Source organism: Tachyglossus aculeatus, chromosome X1, assembly GCF_015852505.1.
Source record: "Tachyglossus aculeatus isolate mTacAcu1 chromosome X1, mTacAcu1.pri, whole genome shotgun sequence".
Lineage (NCBI taxonomy): Eukaryota > Metazoa > Chordata > Mammalia > Monotremata > Tachyglossidae > Tachyglossus > Tachyglossus aculeatus.
The window spans coordinates 44,777,631-44,792,724 of NC_052101.1; the positions used below are offsets into that span (position 1 = coordinate 44,777,631).

The following is a 15,094-nucleotide window of genomic DNA, read 5'->3' on the forward strand; positions in this document are numbered from 1 at the left end:
TCCAGACTGTAAGCTCATTGTGGGCATGGAATGTGTTTCCCAACTCTGTTATATTGTACTCTCCCAAGTGTTTAAGTGCTGTGCTGTGCTGTGCACACAGTAAGTGCTCAGTAAATATGATGGCTTGATTGACTGAAAGAGTCCAGGCCCGGGAGTCAGGGGATCTGGGTCTCTGCCGCTTGTCTGCTGTGTGACCTCGGGCAAGTCACTTAACTTCCCTGTGCCTCAGTTCCCTCGTCTGCAAAATGGAGTCTTAATATCTGTTCTCCCTCCTATTTAAACCGTAAGCCCCATGTGGGACCTGATCATCTTGTATCTACCTCAGTGCTTAGTACAGTGCTTGACACATAGTGCTTAACAAATGCCACAAGTGTTATTATATCTGTGGCCACCCCTGTGCTTGGGAGAACTGAGACTCAGTGAATCCACTTTGCTTGCAGCAGGAAGCAGCGTGTCTTAGTGGAAAGAGCACGGGCTTGGGAGTTAGAGGTCATGGGTTCTAATCCCGGCTCTGCCACTTATCAGCTTTGTGACTTTGGGCAAGTCACTTAACTTCTCTGTGCCTCAGTTACCTCAACTGCAAAATGGGGATTAAGACTGTGAGCCCCACCAGGGACAACCTGATTACCTTGTATGTACCCTAGCGCTTAGAACAGTGCTTGGCACATAGTAAGTGCTTAACAAATACTATTATTATTATTATTATTATGTTGCAGCACTTACATTGAAGTTGCTTGGACCTTTAGTTCCAACATGGGATTACAGGTAATGTGATTTACCCAGGCTTAATGGCCAGACCCCCTTTCAACCTCCTAACAGCCATCTCTCCCTTTCAGTTTGTGTTACAGACATTTGTATTAATTGTTTAGCCATGCTGGAATTAGTTTTCACAGGTACTGATTGATTCTCTTGACTGATTCCCCCCCCACTAAAAACCTTGTCTAATATATTTCCAAGTCTCCCTCTGTAAAGACTGCACCCCCTTTTTTAAAATTTTTGGCCAAAATCTTTTTCAGAATCGCTCCACTTCTCATGAAAGTCTTCTGCCTCGAGTTCCTGTTTCTCCAGTTGCTAAACAGCAAAGAGATTTGGTTTCTGATTCTGATGATACTCCTCTTGGGTAGTCTTTAAGCTATGGCTTCATTACTGCTGAGACACTGACCCAGTTTTGGTCTCAAAAAATAAAAACTGGTGTATTGTCTGGAAAGTCAGAAACAATTAGACAGATGACTTCTTTTGATCACCATTGATGGCTTTGCATTTAGCATCGTTGATTTCTCAGCTCCAGCTGTCTTGTTCTGATGTCCGAAGCTTTTGAAATATGCCACCATCACCAATCTAGCTCTTATTTTATATTTCTTTGGGAACACTACTGAATGCCAATACTGGTATTTATTAGAGTGCTGTCTCATTTCAAGACAAACTCTGCAAAGTTTACCTTGGCCTAAACACTTCCCTTCTCTCATTTTGAATTTTTTTGACTGATTTAAGTAAAGCGATTAGGGCCAATATCAATTTAAGATTAACTAATGACTGAAGACCTTTGTAGCATATAGAATGGCAGGTTTGTATTCTGTTAGCAAAGATGCCATATTGTTAATTGGGAGTGTAAGGTAGCACTTTGAAAATTAAGTACCTTATTTACATATGTCCCCCTCCAAAATTCAGTTCAAAATATTTCACTACTGGTAAATGGCCACATTTCTATTTGACCATGTAATTAGAGATGGTTTATCAGTTTTAATAATTTAGCTCCATTGGTTTGATCGATTATTATAATACTTTTCGGGGGACTAAATGCGTTTTGTTTAGCGATTCTATTTTCATGGAACCAGTTAGGAACGCTAACCAGGGTATAACATTACTTGCCATTTTGACCCCTTGAGTAGGGCTATAATACCTGTGTTTCTTCCATCGTTCCAACACCCAACTAAACCACCTAATTGCTTTTGTTCATTAATATAATAATGGCATTTATTAAGCGCTTCCTATGTGGAAAGCACTGTTCTAAGCGCTGAACCCATGGAGACCCTAGTAGCCTCACCTCTAATTTACTGATAAATATAGGTGATTATAACTCACTATTTAACTACAGTACTGGCTAAAATTAATATCCACTGATCTAGATTAAACAAGCCTTCACTGAACCTCTTTACTCAGATTTTACAGCCAATATTATAATATTATATTTTTGTGTTGTAATAATAATGATGGTATTTGTTAAGCGCTGACTATATTTGTTAAGCGCTGACTATGTGCCAAGCACTGTTTTAAGTGCTGGGGTAGATAAAAGGTCATCAGGTTGTCCTAGGTGGGGCTCACAGTCTTATTCCCCATTTTGCAGAGGGAATAATGTAACTGAGGCACAGAGAAGTTAAGTGGCTTGCCCAAGGTCACACTGCTGCCAAGTGGCAGAGGCGGGATTAGAATCCATGTCCTCTGACTCCCAAGCTCGTGGTCTTTCCACCAAGCCATGCTGCTTCCTTAGCACTTAGTACTTAGCTCTTCCCAAGCACTTAGTACAGTGCCCTGCACACAGCAAGTCCTCAATAAATGCAGTTGAATATATAAAACTGTTTAAGTGCCTCTTATCTTTGCTCTCGAGGCTGTGGTGTAATTGTTCACGTGGCAAGTTGGCTGGGGAAAAAAGTGATCTTCAAAAGGCTCATGTCTCCAAGAATATTTGATTTCTGGATTCAGTTTATCATTACTCCATTTAATAAAAACTTTCATAAAATCCAACTTGAATTCCTCATCTTCTAATAAGGAAACATTGACACCTGGGAAAATGTATTCCAAGCCTGAAAATGTATTCCAAGCTCGCTCATTCTTTTAAGTGCTTCAGCTTAGTCCACGATTGGCTCTGCATTCCTCATTGGGAACCTGGATGTCAAATTTATGATCTATTGATTTTTCTTCAATTAGTACAATGAAAGGGTCCAATTTTGCACTTTACAGTAAGGTTATGATTCACCTAAGTTGCACCGCTATTGAACCTCTACAATTTCCATGAAATGCTTCCTCTTCATCTTTTTCTTTTTTTTTTTTTTTTTAAAAAAAAAGACAACCATCTACCACTTACCTGTTCGGAGGGAGGGCAGTAGCAGAGTGGAAGCAACAACTACCCCGGGAATCTAGGTTTTCCACTCCATAAATGTGAGAGTGAGAGGGTAGTTGAATTTAAGAAGGGCAGGAGTAGCTGAAAGCGTATGTTTAGTTTGCCGGGAAATGTACTCTTCAAGTTGATGCAGTCTGGCAGCTAGCATTTCCAGAATTCACCTTCCCTTCAAATCTGTTCCTGAAAGCAGGAGGCTGGATCAAGTGACTCCTTGGGGTTCCTTCCAAAATGTACGATTGTGGGATGAGGCCCACCAGTACTTTTGGAAGTCAAAGAATCTGATCAGCATTGGGTGGACATTTTGAGGCCAGTTTGGGAATCCAGATTAGAAGCTGCTCATTCCACGATAGCTTGGAGTGCTTCACTTTGTAGGTGTGACAGTTGCAACCTGCCAGAATATGCAGAGTGTTGGTAACTGATAATTAATCTAAAGAGGTCCATGGTTGAGTGCCAGTTTGTGCTGCCCTTGGCAAAGCTTCCACCCAACCCAGAATCTCCACTGACGGCATGGAGTGATGTCCCATTGCCAAATTCTGCTTTACTGCAGTATATTATTCTTTCCAAAATTCAAGGTTAGAAAAAAGAAAACCCAGGCCACTGTATCCAGAATGAAAGCATGCCTTCAATGTAGGTTTGAACTTCGTACCAAACTGAGAAATCTGTGGGGCCACCGTACAGCTTTCTTTCAGGCTGTTCTTTTCATCGGTACCACATTGAATAATTAATAATTATAATTATGGTATTTGTTAAGCTCTTACTATGTGCCAGGTACTTCCAGGGCAGTTCTACCCAATGACACTTACAGACTGTAGTTAGCATCAAGTGACCAATTGAGATTTCAGAAAATAAGGTGCTGGAATACAAGTAGTCCACCACCCGGGAAATGTTCGTTGCATAGCACCGTTGCTGGGTAGATCACGCAGGAAGAATCGGTGACAACGCGATATCCAAAAGCTGCTAGATGGGGAGTTGAACTTGGGAATCATATAAGCAAAAGAAACATGTAGAGGCACAGGGAAGTGAAATCTCAGTAGTCAGAGCTGCGGACTGCTTGGACGTAGCAGGAAACATGTTAGCCTGGCACGTGACAGTTGGCAATGTGGCCGACTGGTGGAGCAGAGGATTGGAGACGACCATAATGCCAAGAGCCAGAATATTAAGTGGGGCCTGGCACTATGGGTAGCTAAAGAAATTAATTCAATCGTATTTATTGAGCACTTACTATGTGCAGAGCACTGTACTAAGTGCTTGGAAAGTACAGTTCAGCAACAGAGAGAGGTAATCCCTGCCCACAACAAGCTCACAGTCTAGAAATGGCACAGGATGGGATAATCTCTGTGCCAGACAGGAATGTGTCTCCTGTGTCCCTCTAGACTGTAAGCCCGCTGTGAGCAGGGAATGTGTCATATTGTGTTGTACTTCCTCAAGCACTTAGTACAGGTGAAACCTGGGACCCTGTCCATTCATTCATTCATTCAACCATATTTATTGACTGTGAGCCTGTTGTTGGGTAGGGATTGCCTCTGTCTGTTGCCGAAATGTACTTTCCAAGCACTTAGTACAGTGCTCTGCACACAGTAAGCGCTCAATAAATACGATTGATTGTGTGCAGAGCACTGTACTAAGCGCTTGGAAAATACATTTCAGCAATAAAGAGAGACAATCGATTCAGCAAGTGTTGATACTGCCTAGGTTGCCCCTTCTGGGCCCAATCTTAATAATAATTTTGGTACTTGTTTCGTGTTTACTATGGGCCGAGCACTGTTCTAAGCGCTGGGGCAGATTCAAGTCAATCAGGTTGGACACAGTCTTTGTCCCCTGTGGCGCTCACTTTCTTAATCCCCTTTTTATGGATGAGGTCAGTGAGGCCCAGAGAAGTGAAGTGACTTACCCAAGGTCACACAGCAGACACCTTTCTACTTGTTTTGTTTTGTTTTGTTGTCTGTCTCCCCCTGCTAGCCTGTGAGCCCGCTGTTGGGTAGGGACTGTCTCTGTATGTTGCCGATTTGTACTTCCCAAGCTCTTAGTGCAGTGCTGTGCACACAGTACGCGCTCAGTAAATACGATTGAATGAAATGAATGTGATGGGGCCGGGATTAGAACTCCGTCCTCCGATTCCCAGGCCTGCACTCGGTCCACAAAGCCACATTGCATGATTTGGGGATGACTCAGGCAGGCCATTTGAGGCTCCACTGTGTTGGAGTTTTTCAGTCTTAAAGTTTGTTTGCAAGTGTTTTGCATTTGGCTTGGTATCAAATAGATAGAGAAAACCTCAGCAAGGGTAGGCATTTCCTGAATGTAGCCAGAAAATATTCATGGAGATTTCTGTGGCCGCTGCCTCTGAGACTGTAGCCCCTGGTTTCGAACTGGCGGTTTTGAGATGTAGCAGTTCAGTTGTTATGCTTAAACTGAGTGGCTGTGATTTTAATGGTTGCCCCAGCCGATTATGCCACTGGGAGATTACCGTGGGAACTCTGTACCAGGGTGAGGTTAATAATCGTAGTCATATTAAGCTCTTACTGTATGCTACACACTGAACTAAACCCTGGGGTAGGTACAAGATAATCCCATCAGACCAAGTCCCTGCCCCTCATGTTGATTTTTTTTTCACAGTTTGAGAGGTTCTTGGAAGATAGGCAAATGGGGGGAACAATGGCAGTTTTCTTGTGCCAGAATAGTTAAGGTAACTGGAACTGATTTCTGGAAATTTTTTATCATTTAAGGAGTGGAGCGGTCTCAGTAGAGGCAGTGACACAGTCCTGGTTATAGTCCCGGCCATTAGGTAGCAGTGGTGATTGCACTTTCACTCTGCATAGAGTGACTTCCCAAGTGCTTAGTACAGTGCTCTGCACACAGTAAGTGCTCAATAAATACGATTGATTGATTGATTGACTTTACCCACACTCATGATTATCGGGATACTCATTATCCCACCTGATTCACACCTTGACTGGGGGACCTTTGGATCAGGCGAATGTGGGTATGCAGGCTTCTACCTCAGAATCCTCGTGTAAATCAGGTATGGTCACTTGTTTCTGTAAGGTTTTGGAGGTTTTTGTTTGCTTTTTGGGGTTTGGGGTTTTTTTGTGGGGTACAGGGGTGGCTTTTGAGACTTTTGCCAGGGAGGAATTTCACAAACTAAGAATTTCTTCACCTAATATGGTCCCTTCGTATTTGTATTGTAAAATTGGGAGTATTATCATCATCATCATCATGGTATTTATTGCACACTTCCTACATGTGAAACGCTGAACTGAATTCCTAGGAGAGTACAATATAGCAGAGTTGGTAGACAAGTTCTCTGGCCATAATGAGCTTTTAGACTGTAGGCTATTGATGGGAAGACAGGCGTTAGTAGAAAAATAAACCAAATATTTAACAATGGGATGATCTCCCCAGGCTCCGGCCAGGTCGAAGAGAGTATTGAAGAAAGAGCGGGGAGTGACTAGAAAGGGATAAAAACAAATAAATTAGACTGTAAGTTCCTTGCAGGCAGGGATCACATATACTAATTTCTACTGTTCTTTCCCAAACACTTGTAGTAATGTGCTCTGCACACATTAGGTGATTAATGAATGCTAATTCATTGATTAAGCATGCCCCCTTTTCTGTCTCATCTTTCTTTTTTACTGAAAGGTCACCCAAATCTTTCCCTCCCACCCACAGACACACTCCATTCCACCTCATTCATTGGCATTTTGTTGCCTTCTTAGAAAAAAATTGTGGAATATTCAAGCAATTTCAATAAGGCTGTGAAAACGTTGTGCTTTTTGTTTGAAAGGTAAATGCAGATGTGGCCTAAATGAAGTTGCCAATGTTCTGATATTTTTCCTTTGGCTGGCACCTAGGGTAAACATTTGGCAGTTTAAAAATACCAGATAATCATGTGGCTAGAAATTTCACTTAAGGCAGAATACAAAATCTGGTTATTGAAAACTAGTTTGTGCTCCGAGAGAAAGACTAAAAGTTCCCTGACAATTTGAAATATTGAAGTTTCAGAAACCGCTCACCTTGGGTAAAAATCAGTAGAAAATTGGTAGGCTGGAGGCCAAGAATCCTTCTTGGAACTTGCTCATTGCGGAGAAACCAATGGTGGCAGGCAATAAATAAGTGGTGGTTGGGACCTTGTCCGCTTCACAGTTCTTGTAGGAGAGAGCTGGAGTGAGAGCATAAATCCTTAATTTTGCTGTGCTGTAGTGTCCATTGGTTTGGACAGGAGTCTCCAACTACTCACTCTGCCATGCTTTTCATTAAGCAAGCCAAGCCAAATGCCCACCCTAACTTTTACAGCTTCCTATAATTGATGCCACTTCATGGGATTCTGCTTGATTTTCTTCAGTGAGCTCTGGCAAGCAGAATTTCTTCTTCTTTTCACTTGTCCTGAAGACTGATATTTCTGCTAAAGCAGTTTTGTGACTTGCTTTGTGCAGCTGATGATCTGAAGTAAAGAGTAGACTAATCTGCAATTTTCATCAAAGATAAGGCCAGCATAAATGATCTACCACCCTCCGGGAAAATAGTGCTATTTTCCACGTAGATTTAGTTGGCTATGTATAATGTGAGTTTAAACTCCTGAATCTACATAACATAACTTCTACTTGGTATGTTTCCTTTGACTGCGGAAGCTTATGTTGTTACCAACTTCTCCAGAAAGACTTTTCAATGGAACATTCAAATAGATACCAGCCTGCTATAGACTTGCAGATTTCTAATCTCAGACTGGCAGGGGTCCTATCAGATTTACCGTTCCTGGGTCTTCCATGATTAGTTGCTTAAAGTATAACCAACAGAATACTCAAGATTAATGTAAAACTGAAAAAGTTCTTTATTTTTAGGTTGCTAAAGCTCTTTACTGTAGTACTATTTAATAAACAGTACTATTTAAATGCTAGGGCGATTTGCAAGTAAAGGTTTAGTTTTGCACTTCAATCGTAATTAGAGCAGAAATTGGTTTCAGTGTTCCATTAAAGACAGTGGAAGTTTGATTTTGCAATGCACCCACCTCAGCTTAAAAAATTGATTCATTTCTGTGGAAAAATTTAGTAATAGGGAAGCAGTACAGTTGAGATGTGACTTTAATTGGTGTCATTAGGTTAGGAGAACTAAAATTCCTACTTTTTTTGTTTTGCGAGATACTTTTTGACCCTAACAAAGCTATTTGGATTATTCAAACTTTCTCATGATATTGGATTCAACTTCTATCATAACGCGCATTTCTATTTGCCCTAAACTATTTGAAATAGCTTTGAACTTCCATGTAAGGTGTAGATGTTTTTATGATGTTCGCACATTGATTGTTTTTTTCATAAACAAGCAATGAAGCGTCTAAACTTCAAAAGAGCACATTAGTCTCCTGGGCTATTAAAACATGCCCAAGGCCTTTTGGGTTTTTCAAATTGTGATAATGCCGTTTAATGGTACAACTGTTTCTCTTAGTATAAATAAAGTCCATAGCTTGCACCTATGAGGTGATAGTAGCCGCTTAGTGGCTTTTGAGAAGCAGCGTGGCTCAATGGAAAGAGTACGGGCTTGGGAGCCAGAGGTCACGGGTTCTAATCTCGGCTCCGCCACTTTGTCAGCTGTGTGACTTTGGGCAAGTCACTTCAATTCTCTGGGCCTCAGTTACCTCATCTGTAAAATGGGGATTAAGATTGTGAGCCCCCCATGGGACAACCTGATCACCTTGTATCCCCCCTCAGTGCTTAGAACAGTGCTTTGCACATAGTATGTGCTTAACAAATGCCATTATAATAATAGTAATAATTTTGGATTGTGTTCTCCATTTAAACTTATCCATTGCAAGGGTATTAAATGTGAGTAAATGATCTTTTAAGAAGTTTAAGGCAGGAGAAAATATAGGCAGATTTAATTTTTTTAAGACTCTGAAGCTTTAGTATTTACCCTGGAGAATCATTAGTCTATATAGATGAGCTTTTGCTTAAGAACAAGCGTGAACAATGTTCCCTTAGGACAGTCTTTGCTATTGCCCTTATTTGGTCACTGTTTTTGAATACTCTTCAGTTAATAAATCCTTTTACCTCACGACTACAGCCGTTGGCATAAGGTTCAAATACTGTACCTTTTGAGCATCACTTCTTTACAGATATAATTTTTCTGAATCTTGATTATTAAAAAAAAATAAATTTAAAACATCCGGTTTTCTAATTAGAGTTCATGTATAAATTGCGAGTCTGGGAGGGAGCTTAAGAGATCATGTGGGACCAGCCCTTTGGCATCAGGAAGGACTAGATCATACCCACTCAGGCTGATGATTAAAGGTCTCCAGGAAAGGTAGTTGCAGAACCTCCCTTGGTAACCAGTTCTGATGTCTAAAACCCTTACTGTCAGAATTCTTTGTAAAATGTAAAGCTGCAGAGACTGAGAAAGCTTTTAAATGATGTTATTTGTTACACGCTTACTATGTGCCAAGCACTGTTCTAAGCTTTAAATGTTCATCTGGTTTGTTAAGATACTGAAATTCACCAGTCCTTAGCAAGAATGAAAGTTCTGCATCCTTCGTAACTGCTTATAATGCTATAGCTAATCCAGTTAACTTGTTTTCTGCCATTAGTGAAGGTGGGTTATCTTCACGTCAAGCAGTTAAAGAAATCTACCCTTTTAGAAGACGGTTTACCTTTCCTTTAACGTAGTCTAATCTGTAGGCACTAACCCAAGCTAATCTGTCAATATCGATGCTTGATGGCAGGTTATTTGACTGGAAGTTGCAGTTTTGCCTTATATTGAGGTGTTCATTAAAATTTCAATGTATTTAGAGGAGAAATGTCGTTTTTTAGGGAACCTAGAGCAACAGCAAAGCTGAGGTCAAACTGCCATACAGGATGGACACCAAGGAAGCTGTGTTTGGGACAAAAAGAAAGCAAACTAAGGTAGAACCAAAGCAGAGAATGAGCCCTGGATTTGTGGGAGTGGGGATAGATGGGAGCGCGGTTGTAGCAAATTGAATGGAAAAGGAAAGTTCAACTTTTTTTTTTGAAGAGGAAGAAGTGGAAGCCTAATAGGAAATAACTTGGATTTCTGAACATTAGTGCCTTTTCCTCCAAAAATCTCAAAGGAAATATGTTTTCAAAGGTTCTTGCGGAATGAGGGGTTTTTTTAAGTACCAAAATTCAAATATTTGGATTTAGTGTTTTTGTGGGAGTTGGGCCAAAGGCCATTTGTGGATTATTGTGACTCTGCTGGTATAAATGAAGCTCCTTAGTTAGAAACCATGCTCAGCAATTACTGCCTGCTCGTGCGTAGTTTTGAGTTGTCCCTGTCCTGAGGGGGGCTTGCCATTTGAAGATTTGAGTTGGCCAATTCAGTGCAGTACAATGAGCTGTATTTCCTTTTTCCTCATTGTCTTTTCTTGATCGAATATTATCTTTTTGTCTATAGCAACATGAACCGTGAAGATCGGAATGTGCTGCGTATGAAAGAAAGGGAAAGGCGAAATCAGGAAATTCAGCAGGGGGAAGAAGCCTTTCCACCTAACTCACCTCTCTTTGCTGAACCTTACAAAGTTGTGAGTTTTGAAGCATTTTTTGAAGTCTCATCCTTCCTCTTCCTGAAAAAAAGTCTGTTTTGGCATCCATTTAACATTTAAAACTTTGTGTCTAAAATGCAAATATAATCACTGTAACTCAAAATTCACTCAGTGGGTAAATTTTAGATAAAAGCTTTTCCCCCAGGTAGCTACAGCAGTTGCACTGAAATAATGCACTGTAAGCTCCCTGTGGGCAGGGAACGTGTCTACCAATTCTCCCACATGCTCAGTACAGTGCTCTGCACACAGTAAGTGCTCAATAAATATAATTGATTAAATGGCAGTTTTGCTTTACATCACGTTCAGTGTGATTGGTGACTTCATATAGAAATTCCATACATTGTATGACTCCGTGTACACCAACCGCTCAAGGGTTTCACTTTGTTTTGCTCTTTGCAAAAAAAGGTTGCCATCCCCTGCTGTAGTGCTTTTACAATTCAGAAGTCATTTTTTCCTCATATTTATTGATTTCTCCCTATGAATTCTGCACTGAACAAAAACATCTTTTGTCATGATGAACTGTTGCAGAAACCTAAATATTAACCATTTCCACTTGTTTTTTAAATTTAAATTTCTAGATCTAGTTGGTCAATTATCAAGGGTACAGGTATTGTGGTCATAGAGCCTTTAGGGCTCTGAAGATACTAAAACAAACTTACCTAAAATATTATGTGAATAAAAAAAACTACAGTGCCACGTGATTGAGTTTGTTCATATTGACGTTTACAGGTTTTAACCTAAGAGTTTTAAGTATGAAGATAGAGATGTAAGCAATCTTTTTCTTCATGCTGTTCTGTAAAAATAGTCAAGGTAACTGCGACAGACTGCTGTATGTTGATTTAGAAAAATTTTCAAGTGAAAGTTATCAGCTAAATATAGATTAATACCCTTGGGAAGACTTCAGTTGAATTTCTGCTTTTCCAGAGTAGAGCCTTCTTTTGCTGTTCCAGTGAGATACCTTAACAGGAAGACATTCCATTCTAGTGAAGTGAGCCTGTAATGAGATATTTTGCCCTACTGTCATCAGTTATGTAAAATGCACATGCTGTATCAATCCGCCTATCTCATGAAACCCTTTAAAAGTTTTGTCATTTACATCTAAAAATATTGTTATGAAACTCTTCTTGTGGATTTTGAATACAGCAATAAGGGTCCGGATTTCCTGAGAGCTACCTCTGCCTGCTATCAGGCCAGAGTTAAAATCAAGCTCATTTATTATCTGCCCAAGAAATGAGGGAAGAAGACTCTAATGTGTGTTTTATTCATGTTTTACTGATTTAGTGTTTTATTACTCTTTGCACAGACCAGCAAGGAAGACAAATTATCTAGTCGTATTCAGAGCATGCTCGGAAATTACGATGAACAGGGCATGCTTGGAAACTACGATGAAATGAAGGATTTTCGAGGAGACAGATCTCTACAGAAGCTTGTTGTAATCCCCAAGTCAACAGCACCATCAGCAACAGATGAAAAACCCAACCCAAGTTTCTTTGGTGAACAGAGACACAGTAGCTCTCATCAGAGCAGCAAATGGACTCCTGTAGGGCCAGCACCTAGCACTTCTTCCCAGTCCCAGAAACGGTCCTCAGGTTTACAGAGTGGACACAGTAGCCAACGGACCAGTGGTGGTGGCGGCAGCAGTAGTAGCAGCGGCCAGAGGCATGACCGTGACTCTTACAGTGGTGGTGGTGGTGGTAGTAGTAGCAGCAGCAGCAGCCGCAAAAAAACTCAGCACGGATCAGAACACTCCAAATCCCGTTCTTCCAGCCCTGGAAAACCCCCTGCTGTGTCTTCATTAAGCTCCAGCCATTCCAGGTCTCATGGGAATGATCATCACAGTAAGGAACATCAGCGCTCCAAGTCTCCTCGGGACCCTGAGGCAAACTGGGACTCACCCTCCCGGGTTCCTTCGTTTTCAAGCGGGCAGCACTCTAACCAATCTTTCCCTCCTTCCTTGATGTCCAAGTCCAGCTCAATGTTGCAGAAGCCCACTGCCTACGTCAGGCCCATGGATGGACAGGAGTCCATGGAACCAAAGCTATCCTCTGAGCACTACAGCAGCCAATCTCATAGCAACAGCATGAGTGAGCTGAAGCCTAGCAGCAAAGCACATCTAACCAAACTGAAAATTCCCTCTCAACCATTAGATGTAAGTCGACCCTCCCTCTTGCCAGTCTACGGGGGTGATACACAAGCAGCATGGCGTAGTGGATAGAGCACAGGCCTGGGAATCAGGAGGTCATAGGTTCAAATCCTGGCTCCGCCACTTGCCTGCCGTGGGTGACTTTGGGGAAGTCACTTCACTTCTCTGGGCCTCCCTCACCTCGTCCGTGAAATGGGGATCGAGACTGTGAGCCCCTCATGGGACAGGAACTGTGTCCAGTTTGGTTTGCTTGTATTCACCCCGGCGCTTAGTACAGTGTCTGGCACATAGTAGGCGCTTGACGAATGCCATTATTGTTATTAATATTATTCAGCTCCATTGGGCCTCGGGCAGAAGGCATTCAGCCATCTTGCTGAAAGGCCAAGGAAAATTTGGGATTGTTCCTAACTTGTCCACTTCTTTTGAATCAACTTTGGGGGGGCCCAAATCTGCTAACTACCCAGTGACTGGATCATTGATGAAATGTTGAAATTAGTTACAGTGTGACTCAGCTGGGCCACAGACTTCTCTTGGACTTAGATTCCGTTCTGCATTTGGGTAGGGACTGCCTCTATATGTTGCCAACTTGTACTTCCCAAGCGGTTAGTATAGTGCTCTGCACACAGTAAGTGCTCAATAAATATGATTGATTGATTGATTGATTGATGTACGCTTGGTATACTTTTATTTTTAAAGTGAAATCATCATCTTTTTTCCATTGTGGATTGTGGTTTATGATAATGACCTCGGATTCCATGGGTCCACGTTTGTAGACATCAAGCCTTTTGGGTCCATGCACACTTTCAACATAGTGCACTTTCTCTGCTATATTGTTCATTGGGATAATGTCCGATACTTGTCAATGTTTGTTTTAAAAATGTAATTGGGTAAGTCAACCAAACTATCAAAATTATCTTCTAAATAGTTAAGCAGTAAGTAGCAATGTAATGGTGAATCATCCGTAGCTTTTAACTCACAACACCTCAATTTCAGGAACAAATTAGAGAAAATATCAACCGTTCAGTTCTGGGCACAGTTCTTGAAAACTAATATGAAGTCTCTGGATCTTTACTAAATTGTAGCTGGTTGCATTTTACACTGAATTGTCATGTTTGATATGGGTCTCAGGATTCAAACAATCCGGACCCAGTATGTGAAAATTAAGTGAATTTTCTGAGGCCCACAAAGTCTTGAGGTGGAGAGAGACGAGGTCTACCCTCAGGAAAACAAGTATTATGACATTTTGGTTAGTACGTACTTAAAATTCACACTTAATTTTGAGGACATGCGAAAGAAAAGTAAGATTCTGGAAAAAGCTCCTCAGAATAAATCAAAACCTTTTCATTTCACTTTTGCATTGTTTATGGGTACCAGTAGTAAAGAATTCCTCAGGGCTTTGGTATAAATAAAGCCTTGCTGTTTTGCCAGTGAAGTTTTAAATACAAAGTTTGTCTCACTCTAAATGATAGTGTCTTCAAAGCAAACTCTAAAATGAATAGCTATACCTTTCAATTGAATTCATTTAGCGTTTTGATGTATACATGGCTTTCTGGGGTTTATTTGCATAATTCAGTAATTTTGCACAATTCACTAGAAATCTTTTATTTTAGGCATCAGTATCTGGTGATGTGAGCTGTGTGGATGAAATTCTCAAAGTAAGTACTGTTTTCTTCATAATATTTGTGCGTGTGTGTGTGTGTGTGTGTGTGTGTGTGTGTGTGTGTGTGTGTGTACAAACTCTACAAGGGCTGAGGAAACTGGAATTCTTAGAGCACATCCAGAAATTGTAATCTGGCTCTCTAAGAATGCCTCTGTGACCCCATTAAAGAATCCTTTTAAGGATAGCTGAGGCACCTTCCAGGATCCACCTAGAATTAAAAGTGTGGACTTAAAGCTTTTTTTTGAGGGGACTGTGGGTCAGAATGTCTTTCTGGGTCCTTGAACAGGCAAATGAGACTTTTTCAGTTTCCCCTTGTCCTACCCTAAATTTCAGAAAGAATCATAGTTGCAACAATTTGGAGAAAGTTTTTGGAACTGTAAAAGTTAGGTTCTTGGTTTGTAGCCCCCACAGTCTGGAGTCCTAGGCATTCACTCGGTTCTCCCTCCCATGAGACCGCCACTGGTCTCTGCTCTCCTAACGGTTCATTCAGAGTTTGTTGGAATCCTCATGGATTTACAAGAATTCCATCTCTTTTTCTGGTGGATTATGGAGTCACATTTAGTACTCCACGTTTTGACTTTGTGCTTCTCTGTATGACAACCAGCCCAGCTGGGCAAGAGTTAAATCTAC

The 15,094-nt window shown here is 41.1% G+C and overlaps 1 protein-coding gene across 6 annotated transcripts in view; it reads left to right on the forward strand.

Moving 5' to 3' along the window:
- Positions 1-15,094, forward strand: part of AFF4 (AF4/FMR2 family member 4) — a 110,739-nt gene that overhangs the window by 52,858 nt on the left and 42,787 nt on the right. For 4 of the 6 annotated variants that reach the window (XM_038740681.1, XM_038740685.1, XM_038740687.1 and 1 more), the window contains 3 exons: positions 10,514-10,640; positions 11,965-12,810; positions 14,415-14,459. In XM_038740681.1, the coding sequence (XP_038596609.1) occupies positions 10,518-10,640; positions 11,965-12,810; positions 14,415-14,459 (1,014 nt within the window). In that variant the 5' untranslated portion in view covers positions 10,514-10,517. Of the gene's footprint in view, positions 1-9,912; positions 10,006-10,513; positions 10,641-11,964; positions 12,811-14,414; positions 14,460-15,094 lie in introns of all 6 variants that reach the window. The other 2 variants (XM_038740682.1, XM_038740684.1) reach the window with 1 other exon arrangement.